The sequence below is a fragment of the Pristiophorus japonicus genome, chromosome 14 (genome assembly GCF_044704955.1).
Source record: "Pristiophorus japonicus isolate sPriJap1 chromosome 14, sPriJap1.hap1, whole genome shotgun sequence".
Taxonomy (NCBI): domain Eukaryota; kingdom Metazoa; phylum Chordata; class Chondrichthyes; family Pristiophoridae; genus Pristiophorus; species Pristiophorus japonicus.
Genome location: NC_091990.1, coordinates 96,449,526 through 96,466,110, shown reverse-complemented (window position 1 = coordinate 96,466,110; position 16,585 = coordinate 96,449,526). Strand labels below are relative to the sequence as shown.

The 16,585-nt window shown below is 46.7% G+C and overlaps 1 protein-coding gene across 2 annotated transcripts in view; it reads left to right on the top strand.

Moving 5' to 3' along the window:
* The first annotated feature begins 10,316 nt into the window (after nt 1-10,316).
* The window catches only part of LOC139279437 (potassium voltage-gated channel subfamily KQT member 1), an 838,442-nt gene continuing 832,173 nt past the window's right edge, over nt 10,317-16,585 (top strand). For both annotated transcript variants that reach the window (XM_070898561.1, XM_070898562.1), the window contains exon 1: nt 10,317-10,687. In XM_070898561.1, the coding sequence (XP_070754662.1) occupies nt 10,317-10,687 (371 nt within the window). The remainder of the gene's footprint in view (nt 10,688-16,585) is intronic.

Sequence of the window (16,585 nt, the reverse complement as noted above, 5' to 3'; positions counted from 1 at the left end):
ATTGACCGAGGCACTGGACAAGACAAAGGCATACCTAGCCCAGTTGACCCTTTGAAAGTCCACCTCCCTCACATAAGAACATAAGAACATAAGAATAGAAACATAGAAACATAGAAAATAGGTGCAGGAGTAGGCCATTTGGCCCTTCGAGCCTGTACCACCATTCAATAAGGTTATGGCTGATCATTCACCTCAGTACCCCTTTCCTGCTTTCTCTCTATACCCCTTGATCCCTTTAGCCATTATGGTCATATCTAACTCCCTCTTGAATATATCCAATGAACTGGCATCAACAACTCTCTGCGGTAGGGAATTCCACAGGTTAACAACTCTCTGAGTGAAGAAGTTGCTCCTTATCTCAGTCCTAAGTGGCTTACCCCTTATCCTTAGACTATGTCCCCTGGTTCTGGACTTCCCCAATATCGGGAACATTCTTCCTGCATTTAACTTGTCCAGCCCCGTCAGAATTTTATATGTTTCTATGAGATCCCCTCTCATCCCTCTAAACTCCAGTGAATACAAGCCCAGTCGATCCAGTCTCTCCTCATATGTCAGTCCTGCCATCCCGGGAATCAGTCTGATGAACCTTCGCTGCAATCCCTCAATAGCAAGAACGCCCTTCCTCAGATTAGACCAAAACTGAATACAATATTCCAGGTGAGGCCTCACTAAGGCCCTGTACAACTGCGGTAAGACCTCCCTGATCCTATACTCAAATCCCCTAGCTATGAAGGTCAACATACCATTTGCCTTCTTCACCGCCTGCTGTACTTGCATGCCAACTTTCAATGACTGATGTACCATGACACCCAGGTCTCTTTGCAGCTCCCCTTTTCCGAATCTGCTGCCATTCAGATAATATTCTGCCTTCGTGTTTTTGCCTCCAAAGTGGATAACCTCACATTTATCCACATTATACTGCATCTGCCACTCATTTACCCACTCACCCAACCTGTCCAAGTCACCCTGCAGCCTTTTAGCGTCCTCCTCACATCTCACATCGCCATCTAGCTTAGTGTCATCTACAAACTTGGAGATATTACACTCAATTCCCTCATTCAAAGCATTAATGTATATTGTAAATAGCTGGGGTCCCAGAACTGAGCCCTGTGGCACCCCACTTGTCACTGCCTGCCATTCTGAAAAGGACCCGTTTATCCCGACTCTCTGCTTCCTGTCTACCAACCAGTTCTCTATCCACGTCAGTACATTACCTCCAATACCATGTGCTTTAATTTTGCATACCAATCTCTTGTGTGGGACCTTGTCAAAAGCCTTTTGAAAGCCAAAACACACCACATCCACTGGTTCTCCCTTGTCCACTCTACCAGTTACATCCTCAAAAAATTCTAGAAGATTTGTCAAGCAGTATTTCCCTTTCATAAATTGATGCTGACTTGGACCGATCCCGTCACTGCTTTCCAAATGTGCTGCTATTTCATCTTTCATAATTGATTCCAACATTTTCCCCACTACTGATGTCAGGCTAACCGGTCTATAATTACCCGCCTTCTCTCTCCCTCCCTTCTTAAAAAGTGGTGTTACATTAGCTCCCTCTAGTCCATAGGAACCGATCCAGAGTTGATAGCCTGTTGGAAAATGATCACCAATGCATCCACTATTTCTAGGGCTACTTCCTTAAGTACTCTGGGATGCAGACTATCAGCCCCGGTGATTATCGGCCTTCAATCCCATCAATTTCCCTAACACAATTTCCTGCCTAATAAGGATTTCCTTCAGTTCCTCCTTCTCACTAGACCCTCAGTACCTTAGTATTTCTGGAAGGTTATTTGTGTCTTCCTTCGTGAAGACAGAACCAAAGTATTTGTTTAACTGGTCCGCCATTTCTTTGTTCCCCATTATAAATTCACCTGAATCTGACTGCAAGGGACCTACGTTTATCTTCACTAATCTTTTTCTCTTCACATATCTATAGAAGCTTTTGCAGTCAGTTTTTATGTTCCCAGCAAGCTTCCTCTCATACTCTATTTTCCCCCTCCTAATTAAACCCTTTGTCCTCCTCTGCTGAATTCTAAATTTCTCCCAGTCCGCAGGTTTGCTGCTTTTTCTGGCCAATTTATATGCCTCTTCCTTGGATTTAACACTATCCCTAATTTCCCTTGTTAGCCACGGTTGAGCCACCTTCCCCGTTTTATTTTTACTCCAGACAGGGATGTACAATAGTTAAAGTTCATCCATGTGATCTTTAAATGTTTGCCATTGCCTATCCACTGTCAACCCTTTAAGTATCACTCGCCAGTCTATTCTAGCCAATTCATGTCTCATACCATCGAAGTTACCTTTCCTTAAGTTCAGGACCCTTGTCTTTGAATTAACTGTGTCACTCTCCATCTTAATAAGGAATTCTACCATATTATAGTCACTCTTCCCCAAGGGGCCTCGCACAACAAGATTGCTAATTAGTCCTTTCTCATTACACATTACCCAGCCTAAGATGAGGGGTTATGGGGAGCGGGCAGGGAAGTGGACCTGAGTCCAATTAGGAGCAGGAGTAGGCCATACGGCTCCTCGAGCCTGCTCCGCATTTAATACGATCATGGCTGATCCGATCATGGACTCAGGTCCACTTCTCTGCCTGCTCCCCATAACCCCTTATCCCCTGTCTATTTCTGTCTTAAATTTATTCAATGTCAAAGCTCTCTGAGGCAGCGAATTCCATATATTTACAACTCTATGGGAGAAGAAATTTCTCCTCATCTCAGTTTTAAATGGGTGACCCTTTATTCTAAGATCATGCCCTCTAGTTCTAGTCTCTCCTATCAGTGGAAACATCCTCTCTGCATCCATCTTGTCAAGCCACCTCATAATCTTATATGTTTCGATAAGATCACCTCTCATTCTTCTGGATTCCAATGAGTAGAGGCCCAAGCTACTCAACCTTTCCTCATAAGTCAACCCCCTCATCTCCAGAATCAACCTAGTTGTCCATGTTTGACCTGATGCCATGAGACTTCATAGGATCCGGAGTCAATGTTGAGGAATCCCAGGGCCACTCCCTCCTGACTGTATACCACTGTGCCACCACCTCAGGACATATCCAGGGATGGTGATTGGAGGAGTCTGGGACTTTGGCTGAAAGCTATGATTCCGTGAGTATGACTATGTGACTGTGTGACAGCTCTCCCAATTTTGTCACAATTTCCCAGATGGAGCCTTCGCAACCATCATCAGCCTGAAGTGCCAAATGAATGATCCATCTTGGCCTCTTCCTGAAGTCCTTACCATCACAGAAGGCAGTCTGCAACCAATTTGATTCACTCTACATGAAATCAAGAAATGGCTGAGTGCACTGTATACAGCAAAGACAATAGGTCCCAACAACATCTCGGTGGTCATGCTCCAGAACTAGCCACACCTCGAGCAAAGCTGTTCCAGCACAACTCCAACACTGCCATCTACCCGACAATGTGGAAAATTGCCCAGGTATGTCCTGTCCACAAAAAGCAACACATATCCAATCTGTCCAATTATCACCCCATCAGTCTACTCTCAATCATCAGCAAAGTAATAGAAGGTGTCATCGACAGTGCTATCAAGCAGCACTTATTCACTAATAACCTGTTCACCAATGCTCAGTTTGGGTTTCACCAGGACCATTCAGCTCCAGACCTCATTACAGCCTTGGTCCAAACATGGACAAAAGATCTGAAGTGGCTAGACTTTCCAGTTCACATCGCTGGGCTAGTGTCCATATATCGCCAAAAAAGGGGTGATATCATCCAAAGATGGAAAGTTGGACATATCGCCGAACTTATCACTGAGTTGATCGCCCGGCCCAACTTTCGGCTCACATCGCCGAGGTGATGGCTCGCCGAGAACATCGCTGGAGAATAGTTGCTATTGCCTGGCCTTCCTCACAGACCTCGGCACTACGGGCGCCATTTTGAACATCGGAGGAAGAGAGGAGGCCTCTTCGATAGTTTGTGAATTATTTAAGGGCCTTTTAAAGATAGATACACTCACAATTAGACATTTTATTATATTTATATAACTAAGTGACGTTTCATACTTACTTGATCTGGCCTGGATATTGTTTAACAACAGTTGCACTAATGTTTTAGTTTAACTTACGTTATTAGAAGACACTCACAACAATTGTAAAGTGAAATAAAATGGTTTTAATAAAATGACAACTGTTGAACGTTATTTTTCAATTACAAACACCAAAACACCCTCCCACCCCTCGCCCCCTCCCCACCGTCCCAACCACATCCTCACCCACACTCCAACAGTGAAACGACAACACAAATAATAAATGTGAACAAAAGGAACAATATTAAAAAGAATGCACCCCCCTCCCTACCTGCGGCCACGTTTCCCTCCAGATCCTGCACCCCCCCGTGTCGATGCCTCACCCACCCGATTTGGTCCCCAGGTACTGCTGTGAAGCCGGCGTGCAGTGGCAATGGCAAGACTTCCTGAAATGGTGGGGGACATGCTGGGACGATCGCCTGTTGGGGGGCTGTTAGAGTGGAAGACAAAACAGGGGGATTGCCTTCCGAGTCAGGAGATGGTGCATCCTCCTGACCCGCCTGTGTGCCGGTGTTTGTGGTCACGGGAGCTCGGGATGCAGCGCCGTGTACCACCAAGAACGCATGCCGCATGGCATGGTTGGAGGCGGAGATTTCATGCAACTCCAGAATCATCTGCTGCGGCACCTCTGCTTGGCGAGCAGACACCCGGGAGAATTCCTGCGTGAACCCCACAAACACCTGGAGCTGCTCGCGCTGGATCGCGACAGATTCCTTGCACAGTCGTGCTAGGCACTCGACGCGGTGGTCCAGGGTAGGCCTTTGCTCAAGCTGCTGACCCGGCCTCCGTGGAGTCTGCGACAGCACCAATGTGCGCCTTGGCGTCGCCAACTGCATGCCGCTTGGTTCCGGTACCTCCTCAGTTGGGATCCCCATCGGGGCCACAGGTTCCCCAGGCAGAGGGATGCAAGGGGCATCCTCCTCTGTCTCCAGGTATTCCTCCTCCTCCTCGGGCTCAGTGGTCTCCTCCTCTTCATCACCCGTGGTGAGTAACGCATGCAGTGGGTCAAGTCCATGTGAGTGTCTGTCCTCCCGTTGCGTCTCTGGAGCTGGTAAAGCTGCAAGACACAATTGAGATTATTAGAGCAGAAAGCATTGTTGCGCTGCGCTGGCATACGTAGGAGGAGCAGCACTAATCCCATAAATGTGACAGAGAAACGTTACATATTAATGCATCGTATGGTGGTATCTATGGCAGTACATCTATGTGGAAATCACTGCGCCAGAGAGCTGTGGAGACTGGATCAGTCGCAGATAAACCGAATGATAAGGGAGCGAGGGTTTATGGGATGCGGACAGAAAAGGGGACAGATGGCCAAATAGATTGCTCTTATGTTCTTATGTTGTCGACCTGAGCGTGGCAGAGAGTCGCACAGAGGTTGCATGCATAATATGACATCATTCGTGTATGATATGATAATGAAATGATGTCACATAGCTCTTACGCTGCTTGACACATTACTCACTGGGATGGTCTGGCAACACCACGGGTGGTGACCACTCAACTGTGGGCCCCCACTAATACTGCAGCACGTTCCTCCAGGTTGCTCAGTGGCTGTATTACAGCAGGGCCGCCTCTCCCTGTGCCCGGGTGCGCCTTTGCTGTGCCCGATTATTAGATATCTTCCTTTGCAAATGTGAATAGAGCATGGCATAAGCTACATGTCTAGTTTATGTCATTTATACACAACAGTTTCAAATGTTATATACTAATAGGGGTTGTCTCCACAATTGATGCATGGTTATAATAAAGATCGGTGTTTTTTGAGGCTAATGCTTACCACATAAATCTCTCTCAAATACAATCTATATTGAAGTTGGCAATGACAGTATCTAATGTCCAAAAGTGTCCTATGCCAGACAGTGAGCAAAGGCAGCTCTCCCCCAGTCCATGCTGGGTCCCTGTGTAAGTGACAGCAGCCAGAGAGACTTAAAACAGGCACAGGTTCATGGCCCTGTCCAGTTCTTAGCGGGGATGATATATGTTATCTAAGTTAGAATAACAAGCTTACATTCAATCCAGGAGAATTACCATTACAATTATTATTATACATAGAATGTGCATCATTAAAATATAAAGTCGTACTTACTCTTGCTGAAGCAACAAGGCTGTTTTAGCATTTGCGGTACTGGTCAGAGCCCCTGGGCTCTTGGGACCCAGACGAGACGACCGCGGCTATCTCGCCCCATAACCTGCGGTACGACCGTGGTGCTGGTTTCCCACCATGCTCCTCCCTAGTCAATTGGGCCCAGCGGGAGTACACCTCCGCCCTGAGGGCCTCGTTGGCCTCATCGGAGAAGGGTTTGGCCCTTTTCCTTCCCCGCTCCACACCTTTCCCACTTTCATCGCTGTCAGACATATTTCTCTGTCTTTCTTTCTCTTTCTTTCTTTTCTCTCACCTCTTTGTCTCTTCCTTCCTCCTCTCTCGCTCTCTCCTCTCTCGATCTCTCTCCCCCTTCTGCATGGGTCATCCCTGACCCCCAGAAATGTGGGAAAACATGGCCACCAAAAAAAAAAATTTGCGCGTGCGCAGGAGGCCGTTGCTGGGGAAGCTTTTGCCTTCCCCATCACAGGGCTATCGCTGGACGATGTCACATCGCTGGGCTCTCACTTCGCCCATTTCACATCACTGGGCTATTGCCGAGCCGAAAGTCACGATCCAAAAAATGGGTGATAGTCCAGCGATCATGAAGGTTGCAACATCGCTAAGGCTGGAACAAGGCTGATCATTACCACATTGCTGTTTATGGGACCTTGCTGTTCCATGTTTCCTACATTACAACAGTAACTGCACTTCAAAAGCACTTCATTGCCTGTAAGGTGCTTTGGGACATCCTGAAGTTATGAAAGGTGCTATATAAATTCCAGCCTTTCTTTCTTTCTATTTGTGCCATTGGAGGAAAGCTTGTAAAATGAATGGGATAGCCACAACAACAACAACAACAGCGCCTTTAACATAGTGAAACATCCCAAGGTGCTTCACAGGAGTATTATGAGACAAAAACTTTGACACCGAGCCGCATAAGGTGAAATTAGCGCAGGTGCCCAAAAGTATGTTCAAAGAGGTAGGTTTTAAGGAGCATCTTGAAGGAGGAAAGAAAGATAGAGAGGCAGAGAGGTTTAAGCAAGGAATTCCAGAGCTTAGGGTCTACACAACCGAAGGCACAACCACCAATGGTGGAGTGATTATAATCAGGGATGTTCAAGAGAGCAGAATTAGAGGAGTGCAGACATCTTGGGGGCTTTGGGATTGGAGGAGATTACAGATATAGGGAGGGGCGAGGCCATGGAGGGATTTGAAAACAAGGACGAGAATTTTGAAATCGAGGCATTGCTTAACCAGAAGCCAATGTAGGTCAGCGAGCACAGGGGTGATGGGTGAGCGAGACTTGGTACGAGTTAGGACACGAACAGCCGAGTTTTGGATCATCTCTAGTTTACATAGCATAGAACATGGGAGGCCAGTCAGGAGTGGGTTGGAATAGTCAAGTCTAGAGGTAACAAAGGCATGGATGAGGGCTTCTGCAGCAGATGAGCTGAGGCAAGGCGGAGACGGGCGATGTTACAGATGTGAAAATAGGCAGTTGTAGTTATGCTGTGGATATGTGGTTGAAAGCTCATTTCAGGGTCAAATATGACACCAAGGTTACGAACAGTCTGGTTCAGCCTCAGACAGAAGTTGGGAAGAGGGATGGAGTCAGTGGCTAGGAAATGGAGTTTGTAGCGGGGACCGAAAACAATGACTTCGGTCTTCCCAATATTCAATTGGAGAAAATTTCTAACTGACACAAACTGCAAAGCATTTCACTCTCCAGCACTGAGAATAACTCACTGAACCTACAAAGACCTACATAGGGAAATGTTAAAAATATAAGAGTAAAATATCTGCAGGAGGTAGGTAAAACTTTCAGGGTACTGCTCCTTTAAATGGCAGACTATCGTTTTATTCTCTGACTTTTGTCTCACTGGAGATATAACTATTGGACAGGTACCAGACCGAAATTCCTCTTTTAAAGAAAACAAGCGAGTTCCTTTTATTCTGTGTAATTAATGAACCGCCAAGGAAACCGTATTCTCAGCAATTGGACCTCTCAGAGACACGGAATTCCACTCATGTCATCTAATTACAGGGAAAACGCAGACATTCTCCAGTCTTTCCTTGAAAGAGGAATGTTGCCCCTTGGAAGTGTCACCTTAAGACTATTTTTAGGAGCAGTGGGTAAAAGGTCACAGTCAAAGATACAGAGGGACAGATGCAGGACAGAGCTCTGTGCTGGGGGAGATGAGGGCACCGACCTTACTGAAGCACTGGCCAGATGCATTCTGAACGTTATCTGTGCACTGTCGAGGCCGTCTCATTTCAATCGCGGCGCAATTTCAAATGAACATTTTTTTTGTTGCGTTGCATCAAACAATGTTTTGAATTCCTCGCGCTTCAGATGTCCCGATAACATGATGAAGAATTTCCCAAGTCGCCTCCCTTTTTAGCTTTTGTTTCAGGTGAGCAGAAGGGGGCCAGGCGAAGTCGGAGCGTGAAGTGTGAGTGATCACGCCCTTACACTCTGGCAGGGCTCATTTAAAGAGACGCTCGTCACTCCGAGTGCACTTCGGATTACTGCGGCTCGTCTAGAGCGCAACTCCCGGCAATTGAGCTCAGTGATTCCCAGCAGCTAATCGGCCCGGCTCCAGTGCCGACTTATCTCTCTCTTCCTGGCACTTTTACTTATTCCCGCCCTCCCCATTCGGAGACATGAAGAAAGGGCACGCAGTACGGCTGGCCGGTCGTTCGTGGCTGCTATCGCTTTAAGACAAGTGGAGATTTATTTTTTGGGGGGGTGGGGGGTGTGGGGCAAAGACATCTAGCCCCACCACCAGCACCCAGTCACCGGCCGCTTTGCTTCGGTGAGTGTTACTTGTGGTTTGAGAGTTCTTGTTCGTCCTGCCCTCCGCTGGGAAGGTTGATCTGGCAGTGTGCTGAGGGCAGGAGTGTGTGTATGTGTGTGTGTGAGAGAGAGGAAAGCTCCGCTAAAACTCTTCCAAACAAAATCCTTACATAAACTCAACAAAAAAAGGCCAGCGACTTCTCCTGACCCTACTGCCTGTCTCTTGCACCGCCCCAGCATCAAGCCACTGAGTTGACAAGTGTGTGTCCTCCACTCCAGGGCTGTCAGTCCCTTTCGTGTTCAGTCAGTCTGCCACTGTCAGAGGAACCGAGATCTGGGCAAGCCAGCCTTTGAGCAATAGGCTCGTACAGCTGCTCTTTCGATCTGAGAGGGAGACCCTCTTGTCGGTCAAGGGTGCTTGATTCGCCAGCAAGTGCCTATTCATTCCAAACACTCCCCCCAAAATCAGTAAATTAAAATCTCCCTCCCCATATAATCCAGGAATCGCCTAACCGTACATTTCTTTCTTTTTAAGTTTCGTTTTTAATTTAGCTGCAATCAAGGTGGCTGCTAAATGGGTATACCTAGTGATCTTACTGAAGGGAATGTAATGTCCGGCCAGGGGTTTAAGGACTGCTTGCTTCGATGTTGCGATCCTTTAAGAATGTTTCTGCTCGGAGTGCTTTGTGTGGGTTCTGGGCTGAGGTGACCACGGTGCGATTCCTGTGATATAGATCGTCCTCGACTTCGGGGGACTGCCTATGATGATGATATTTTCAACGTCTCCATGCGCTGACACCTGGGTGACCTCCCCCACCCTCTCTCTGTTGAACTCGATCCGAGCTCTCTCAGATGCCCTCAATATCCCGATCTGAAATCTCTCCGGGCGCTGGCTCTTGCTTGCATCCTGCACGCCCCTCCCGCAGGCACACACCTGCCCTCCAGAGATCTCTGTGCGGATGCCCGGAGTCCTGGTTACCCTCCCTCCCTCTCTGGTGTAATTGATCTGAAGTCGCTCAAGGTCCTGACTATCCATGTCCATATCTTGAATCTCCCCGGGCGCTGGCTCTTGTTTGTACCCTGCACGCCTCCTCACACACACACACCTGTCTCGATCAGATATCTCAAAGCTTATGCCCTAACTCCTCGCGGGCCCTCCTCTCTCTCGGCATTTGATCGGAGTCTCTCCAGCTCCTGACTTCATGTCCGTACCTTGACGCTCTCGGTGCCCATGTCCCCACTCTCCTTATCGCCCTTCTCCCCTTCTCTCTCCCTCTCTCAGTTGTGCTCGGGCTAGAAGACCAGAAGCTCCAAACGCCGCCTGCTCGCCTCTTCCCCTCCCCCTGGACTCCCCCCCCCCCCCCGGACTCCCCCCCCCCGATGTCCTCGGAAGTCAAGTCGCGATGGAGTGGCTCCGGTGGCCAGAACAGCGGGCCGGCCCGCAAACCCACCATGCTGGAGATGTCTGAAAACGCGACCAGTCGGCAGTACGAGCCTGTCCCGCTGCCCCTGCACAGGAGCAGCAGCCCCGGCGCCAGTCCGGACAAGGACCCCGAGAGCCGAGCCGTCGAGAGCCGGGCTGAGGTCATCATCAACCCCGACATCCCTCCGAAAACTATTGCCCTGCCAGCCCACATGTCGCTGTACAGCGGCCGCAAGCCCTTGCTCTCCAAGGTCAACATCCAAGGGAGAACGTATAACTTCTTAGAACGGCCCACCGGCTGGAAATGTTTCATCTACCACTTCACAGTGTAAGTACAATTTACATTTGTCTTAACAAAGTACAATAGCACGTTCTGAACTCCCACCTGCTCAGGTGCATCCCCCTGTGATAAAATGTAACTTTCGGACAATTTTACCATCTCATCTATTACCTCTTCACACTTTGAATGGCAAATGATATACTTAAGATATGTTTTGAAGTTTTATTGTGTGTTTAAGGGAGGGGGGGATTGTTTAAATGTTGTTTGACAGTTCCTGGGGCACAGGCGCCGTGTTTCGATGGGACTTCTCCCAGAATCGGTCAGCATTCCCTGCCCCTTTTCCCGAAAGATCTCTGACCTCTTCGACTTTCCCGCATCGCACAATAACCTGAAAATCGGTGTCCAACGGTCAGTGATCCGGACCATCTCTGTGCCATGTTGAGATACCAGTGTTCACATGTTTTATTCGCCTTCTGAGAACTTGCCATACATTTGCGCGGATCCGAGCACAGGGCGATTTGGGAGGCACTGATCAACGCGAGTCTTAACTTGTGTAAAGCCACTCCATGAACTGACAACCTACACGTGTGTTGAAAGTAATATGCGGTGTCGTTAATTGACTTTATTTGGGCTATAAAGAATCTATTTTGATGTTTGACCTGGTAATTGCCCGGAATGATGTCACCAGGACACAGTGTTTATTAAATGAGATTTAGAAATGATTTGACAAACAGGGGCACACAGTTAGTTCTGTAGGGAACGTGTGAGCAAAGACTTGTTGTTCTTCGTCCTTCCCATTTGTGTTCTCAAAGAATATAAGAAATGGGAGCAGGAGTAGGCTATAAAGCCCCTCAAGCCTGCTCCGCCATTCAATAAGATCATGGCTGAACTGATCATGGACTCAGGTCCACTTCCCTGCCCGCTCCCCATAACCCCTTATCCCCTTATTGTTTAAGAAACTGTCTATTTCTGTCTTAAATTTATTCAATGTCCCACCTTCCACAGCTCTCTGAGGCAGTACATTCCACAGATTTACAACCCTCTGAGAGAAGAAATTTCTCCTCATCTCAGTTTTAAATGGGCGGCCCCTTATTCTAAGATCATGCCCTCTAGTTCTAGTTTCCCCCATCAGTGGAAACATCCTTTCTGCATGCACCTTGTCAAGCCCCCTCAAAGCAAGTATATCCTTTTGTAAATATGGAAACCAAAACTGCACGCAGTATTCCAGGTGTGGCCTCACCAATACCCTGTATTGCTGTAGCAAGACTTCCCTGCTTTTATACTCCATCCCCTTTGCAATAAAGGCCTTCCTGATCACTTGCTGTACCTGCATACTATCCTTTTGTGTTTCATGCACAAGTACCCCCAGGCCCTGCTGTACTGCAGCACTTTGCAATCTTTCTCCATTTAAATAATAACTTGCTCTTTGATTTTTTTTCTGCCAAACTTCTTACACTTTCCAACATTATACTCCATCTGCCAAATTTTTGCCCACTCACTTAGCCTGTCTTTGTCCTTTTGCAGATATTTTGTTTCTTCCTCACACATTGCTTTTCCTTCCATCTTTGTATCGTCAGCAAACTTGGTTACATTACATTCAGTCCCTTCTTCCATGTCATTAATATAGATTGTCAATAGTTGGGGTCCCAGCACTGATCCCTGCGGCACCCCAATAGTTACTGGTTGCCAACCAGAGAATGAACCATTATTCCAACTCTCTGTTTTCTGTTAGTTAGCCAATCCTCTATCCATGCTAATATATGGATTTCCTATCGACTCGTTATTTTTATGAGTGATGTCTCTTAAAAATATGTTTTACCTTGAAATTTTACAATGAAGGGGGAAAAGCAAAGGAAAACTTAAAACAGCTGTTTTTATTCAATTTAACCCCACAACACAGAAGGAAGGCATTCGGCCCTATTTGAAAGAGCTATCCAATTAGTTCCACTCTCCCGCTCTTTCCCCCATAGCCCTGCATTTTCTTAATTTTCAAATATTTATCCAATTTCCTTTTGAAAGTTGCTACTGAATCTGCTTCCGCCACCCTTTCAGACAATTCAGATCACAACAGCTCATTTGGAGGTTGTTATCGTGAAAAACCTTGATATTCCCCATTTCTGATTCATTTTAGTTGTGGTTATTTTGTTGTTCTGGACGGTGTCACCTCTGTGCACAAGGCTGAACTGGGGGTGGGGGATCAGCGCGGCGAGGAAGCAAAACTTGAATAAAAAGTTTGATCGAAATGCAGAAATATTTTTAAATGGATAAATTAATGTGGGGAGGGGGCATTCCTTCACAAATGCTCTCTCGCCCATTGGCGATAATAACGGAGATGAATTGCACACGAGTACCGACCGTGAAAGCTAATTTTGTTCCGAGGTGTTCGTGCGGTAACATGCAGCAGAATGGTACATTTAGTATCACACTGCACCACATCAATCTGCCAGCATCGTTTCTTGTACATACAAAGGCAGCATTTGATACTTTGTGCATGTAAAACACTATTAAGGCAGGTGTAACCGAATGACTAACAAGATATTTAAGGTCAGTTTGAAATTTTATGACTTGTGTTGTGTGTGAAAGGTGTGTGGCACCCCGGAATGAGCCTCCTGCCACTTTTAGAAAGATACTATCAAGAAAGATTCAACAGGCTGGGACCTTTTTCTAGAAAAGAGAAGAAGGAGGGGTGACCTAATAGAGGTATTTAGAATTATGACAGGTAGACATGGAGAAAATGTTTCCACTTGTGGGGAATCCAAAACAAGGGCTCATAAATATAAGATAGTCACCAATAAACCCAATAAGGAAATCAGGAGAAACTTCTTCACTCAGAAAGCGGTTGGAATGGGGAACTTGCTATCACATGGAGTAGCTAACGCGTGTAGCATTTAAGGGGAAGCTGGCCCATGAGGGAGAAAGGAATGGAAGGCTATGCTGACACGGTGAGGTGAAATAGGGTGGGAGGAGGCTCCTGTGAAGCATAAACACTGGCACAGACCTGTTGAACTGAATGGCCTGTTTCTGTGCTGTAAATTCGCTGTAATATTCCCATACAAAGCAATCAGTCTGTAGAGGAACGTGATCGGGGCCCAGGCGAGGAGCGAGTTCGGGGCCAGAGGCCCAGGGGCAGCACGGACCAGCCCACGCTGCAATATGTGTGCGCATTAGGTCCTGCAGCAGAGCTGGTCTCCAGTCGTCTTGGGTAATCCTTGCCACTGGACCAAGACCTAGCTCTGTCAAGCCCGTGTGGTGGCTGGTGGGCAACGGCCACCCCACATTAAAAAAATTCATGTGTAGGTATCTTCCACCCTTCAGGATGTAGTTCGGGTCCTTCTTTGAAACACCTGTGAACTCATCCTTTTTTTGGCGTTGAAGCAAATCATCCTCGTTTCGAGGGACCGCCAATGATGATGATGATGATGATGAATCAGTCTGCTCCCTTGCTACTACTCCAACTCACCCACTAACTCTTTCACCAGTCTACTTTGCAATAACCTCGATTTTTAAAACTACAAAGTTGCGATGATAGTTATATGCAATACTTAGGAATGTGATACAGCATATGCGACTCCCCCAAAGCATGTGGTGAAATGAAACCCAATATTAACTGGAGCTATAATCCCATTTCAGTTTAAATTGTGAGAGATAGCTCTGTCTGTCTTGACACCTGTCACATGCCCAAAATAGGAACAACACTGTGTGCATGTGTTATACATGAGACCCCCATAAACCGCAGTCTTGTAAGGCAATGTGGAAGTCTATGAGAGCATTTAACCCTGGCACGTGTTGCTGTCTTGTAACACACCCTGGCTTTACTACAGTAACATCTCCACACACTGTGTGTAATGACACCACACACCCGTTCTTTATAAGCTGTTTTATTATCTTGTTACACAAAGTGCGCAAAGGAAATCTGTGCCCTTTCGGGTTCCAATATGATCATAAACACGATGAATTTCATGACACCCATTTTAAAGACAAAAAAAATTTCAAAGAGGAAGGTAACTAGTATGAACGTGAGCGTGCTCCAAGTGATACTTTTGATGTATATTATGACTCTGATTGGAAAAGTATTTGAGGCACTGACTGAGAATAACCATTTTATTCAAGGTCAAGTCTGGAATATGTAGAGACACGGGATTTCCCTGCCACTGAGCGGTACTGAAGATATCGACTCCTTGCTCCGTATTACACTCAGTAATACTCATCTTTGGAATTCTCTGCCACAGAAGGCTGTGGATGCTGAGTCTTTGAGTATATTCAAGGCTGAGATAGATAGATTGTTGGACTCTAGGGAATCAAGGAATAGGGAGATTGGGCGGGAAAGTGGAGTTGAGGTCGATGATTAGCCATGATCTTATTGAATGGTGGAGCAGTCTCGAGGGGCCGTATGGGCTACTCCTGCTCCTATTTCTTTTGTTCTTATGTACACCACTGACAATCCTTTGGTCGTCAGCCCAAGTGCTTATAATTCCCACGTAAGGCTTGTCAGTGAGTTCCGACTTGCTGTTTGACTGCGAGAACCATCACAGTCGATGCAAACCTGATTGTCACCCAACATGTGCAGCTTTCAGCACTAGACAGGTCTCAAAGGCTCCACTCGGAGCCACTAGACAGCAACCAGGAGCAGAAACCCTTGCTAATGTTTCTCGCTCCCTAATTTAAGGGCAAGAAGGCGGCTGTCGCACCCCCTGTATTGCCCTATTTGAGACGTTAATGTTGTTAATCCCCGCTGTCCTGGATGAAGCACTTCCAGCATCAAGGCAGCATGTCATGGAGTGGGTGGGTTATGTATATCTACCTGCTATCCCTTGGTGCTGGGTTACTGATCTCAGCCACAGGGGCCGTGCCAAGTAAAGCCCATGGGGAGCAAAATAAAGTCAGAGAGTTGTCCCAAATCTACTCTTACACTCCATCGATTCACTTGTTTGAATTGGACATCAAAGCATTAAAGAACATTGCTGAAAATAACAGCCATGCATCCAAAGCAACCGATGTATTAAATAAGAGAAATAACTGTAACTGAAACACCTGTATCGAACTTTGGTTGGACCACACTGAGAGTACTGCGTACAGTTCTGGTCGCCATATTTTAAAAAGGATATAGAGGCACTGGAGAGGGTGCAGAGAAGATTTACAAGGATAATACCAGAAATGCGAGGGTATACATATCAGAAAAGGATGGATAGGCTGGGTCTCCTTTCTCTTAAAAAAAGAAGGTTGCGGGGTAACCTAATAGAGGTCTTTAAAATTATGACAGATTTCGATAGAGTGGATACAGAGAGAATGTTTCCACTTGTGGGGAAGAGCATAACTAGAGGCCATCAATACAAGATAATCACCAAGAAATGCATAAGGAATTCAGAAGAAACTTCTTTACCCAGAGTGGTGAGAATGTTTAACTCGCTACCACAGGGAGTGGTTGAAGCAAATAGTATAGATGCACTTAAGGGGATGCTAGACAAGTATATGAGGGAGAAGGGATTAGAGGTTATGCTGATAGATGAAGAACGATGGGAGGAGGCTCGACTGGAGCATGGACTGGTTGGGCTGAATGGTCTGTTTCTGTGCCGTATATCCGATGTAATCCTATGTAATGTAAGCTGAAAATTTGAAACATCAGAAAATACTGAAAGTAAGGAGCGTGTCTATCAGTCTCTGACAAGAGCTGAACTGGCATCAGCTGCCTCGCTGTTTGCACAGAGGATAGGGCACCGGTCCCAGAGCTGATCTTGCCTCTGTAACACAGGTTGCAAGCAACACGCCCTCACCGGCAGTCACAGAGCAGCACTGCAAAAGGCCCGGGGACAGGTTAACCAGCTGAGCTCTTGCTGATGGGTGGGGTGTAGCATAGGAGATCCGGAAAGAGAACAAGATCTCTTAAATTAGAGGTGCCTCTTTTTTAATTTTGATGCGTATTGTGTTTCAGAGTGACGTTGTTTAAAT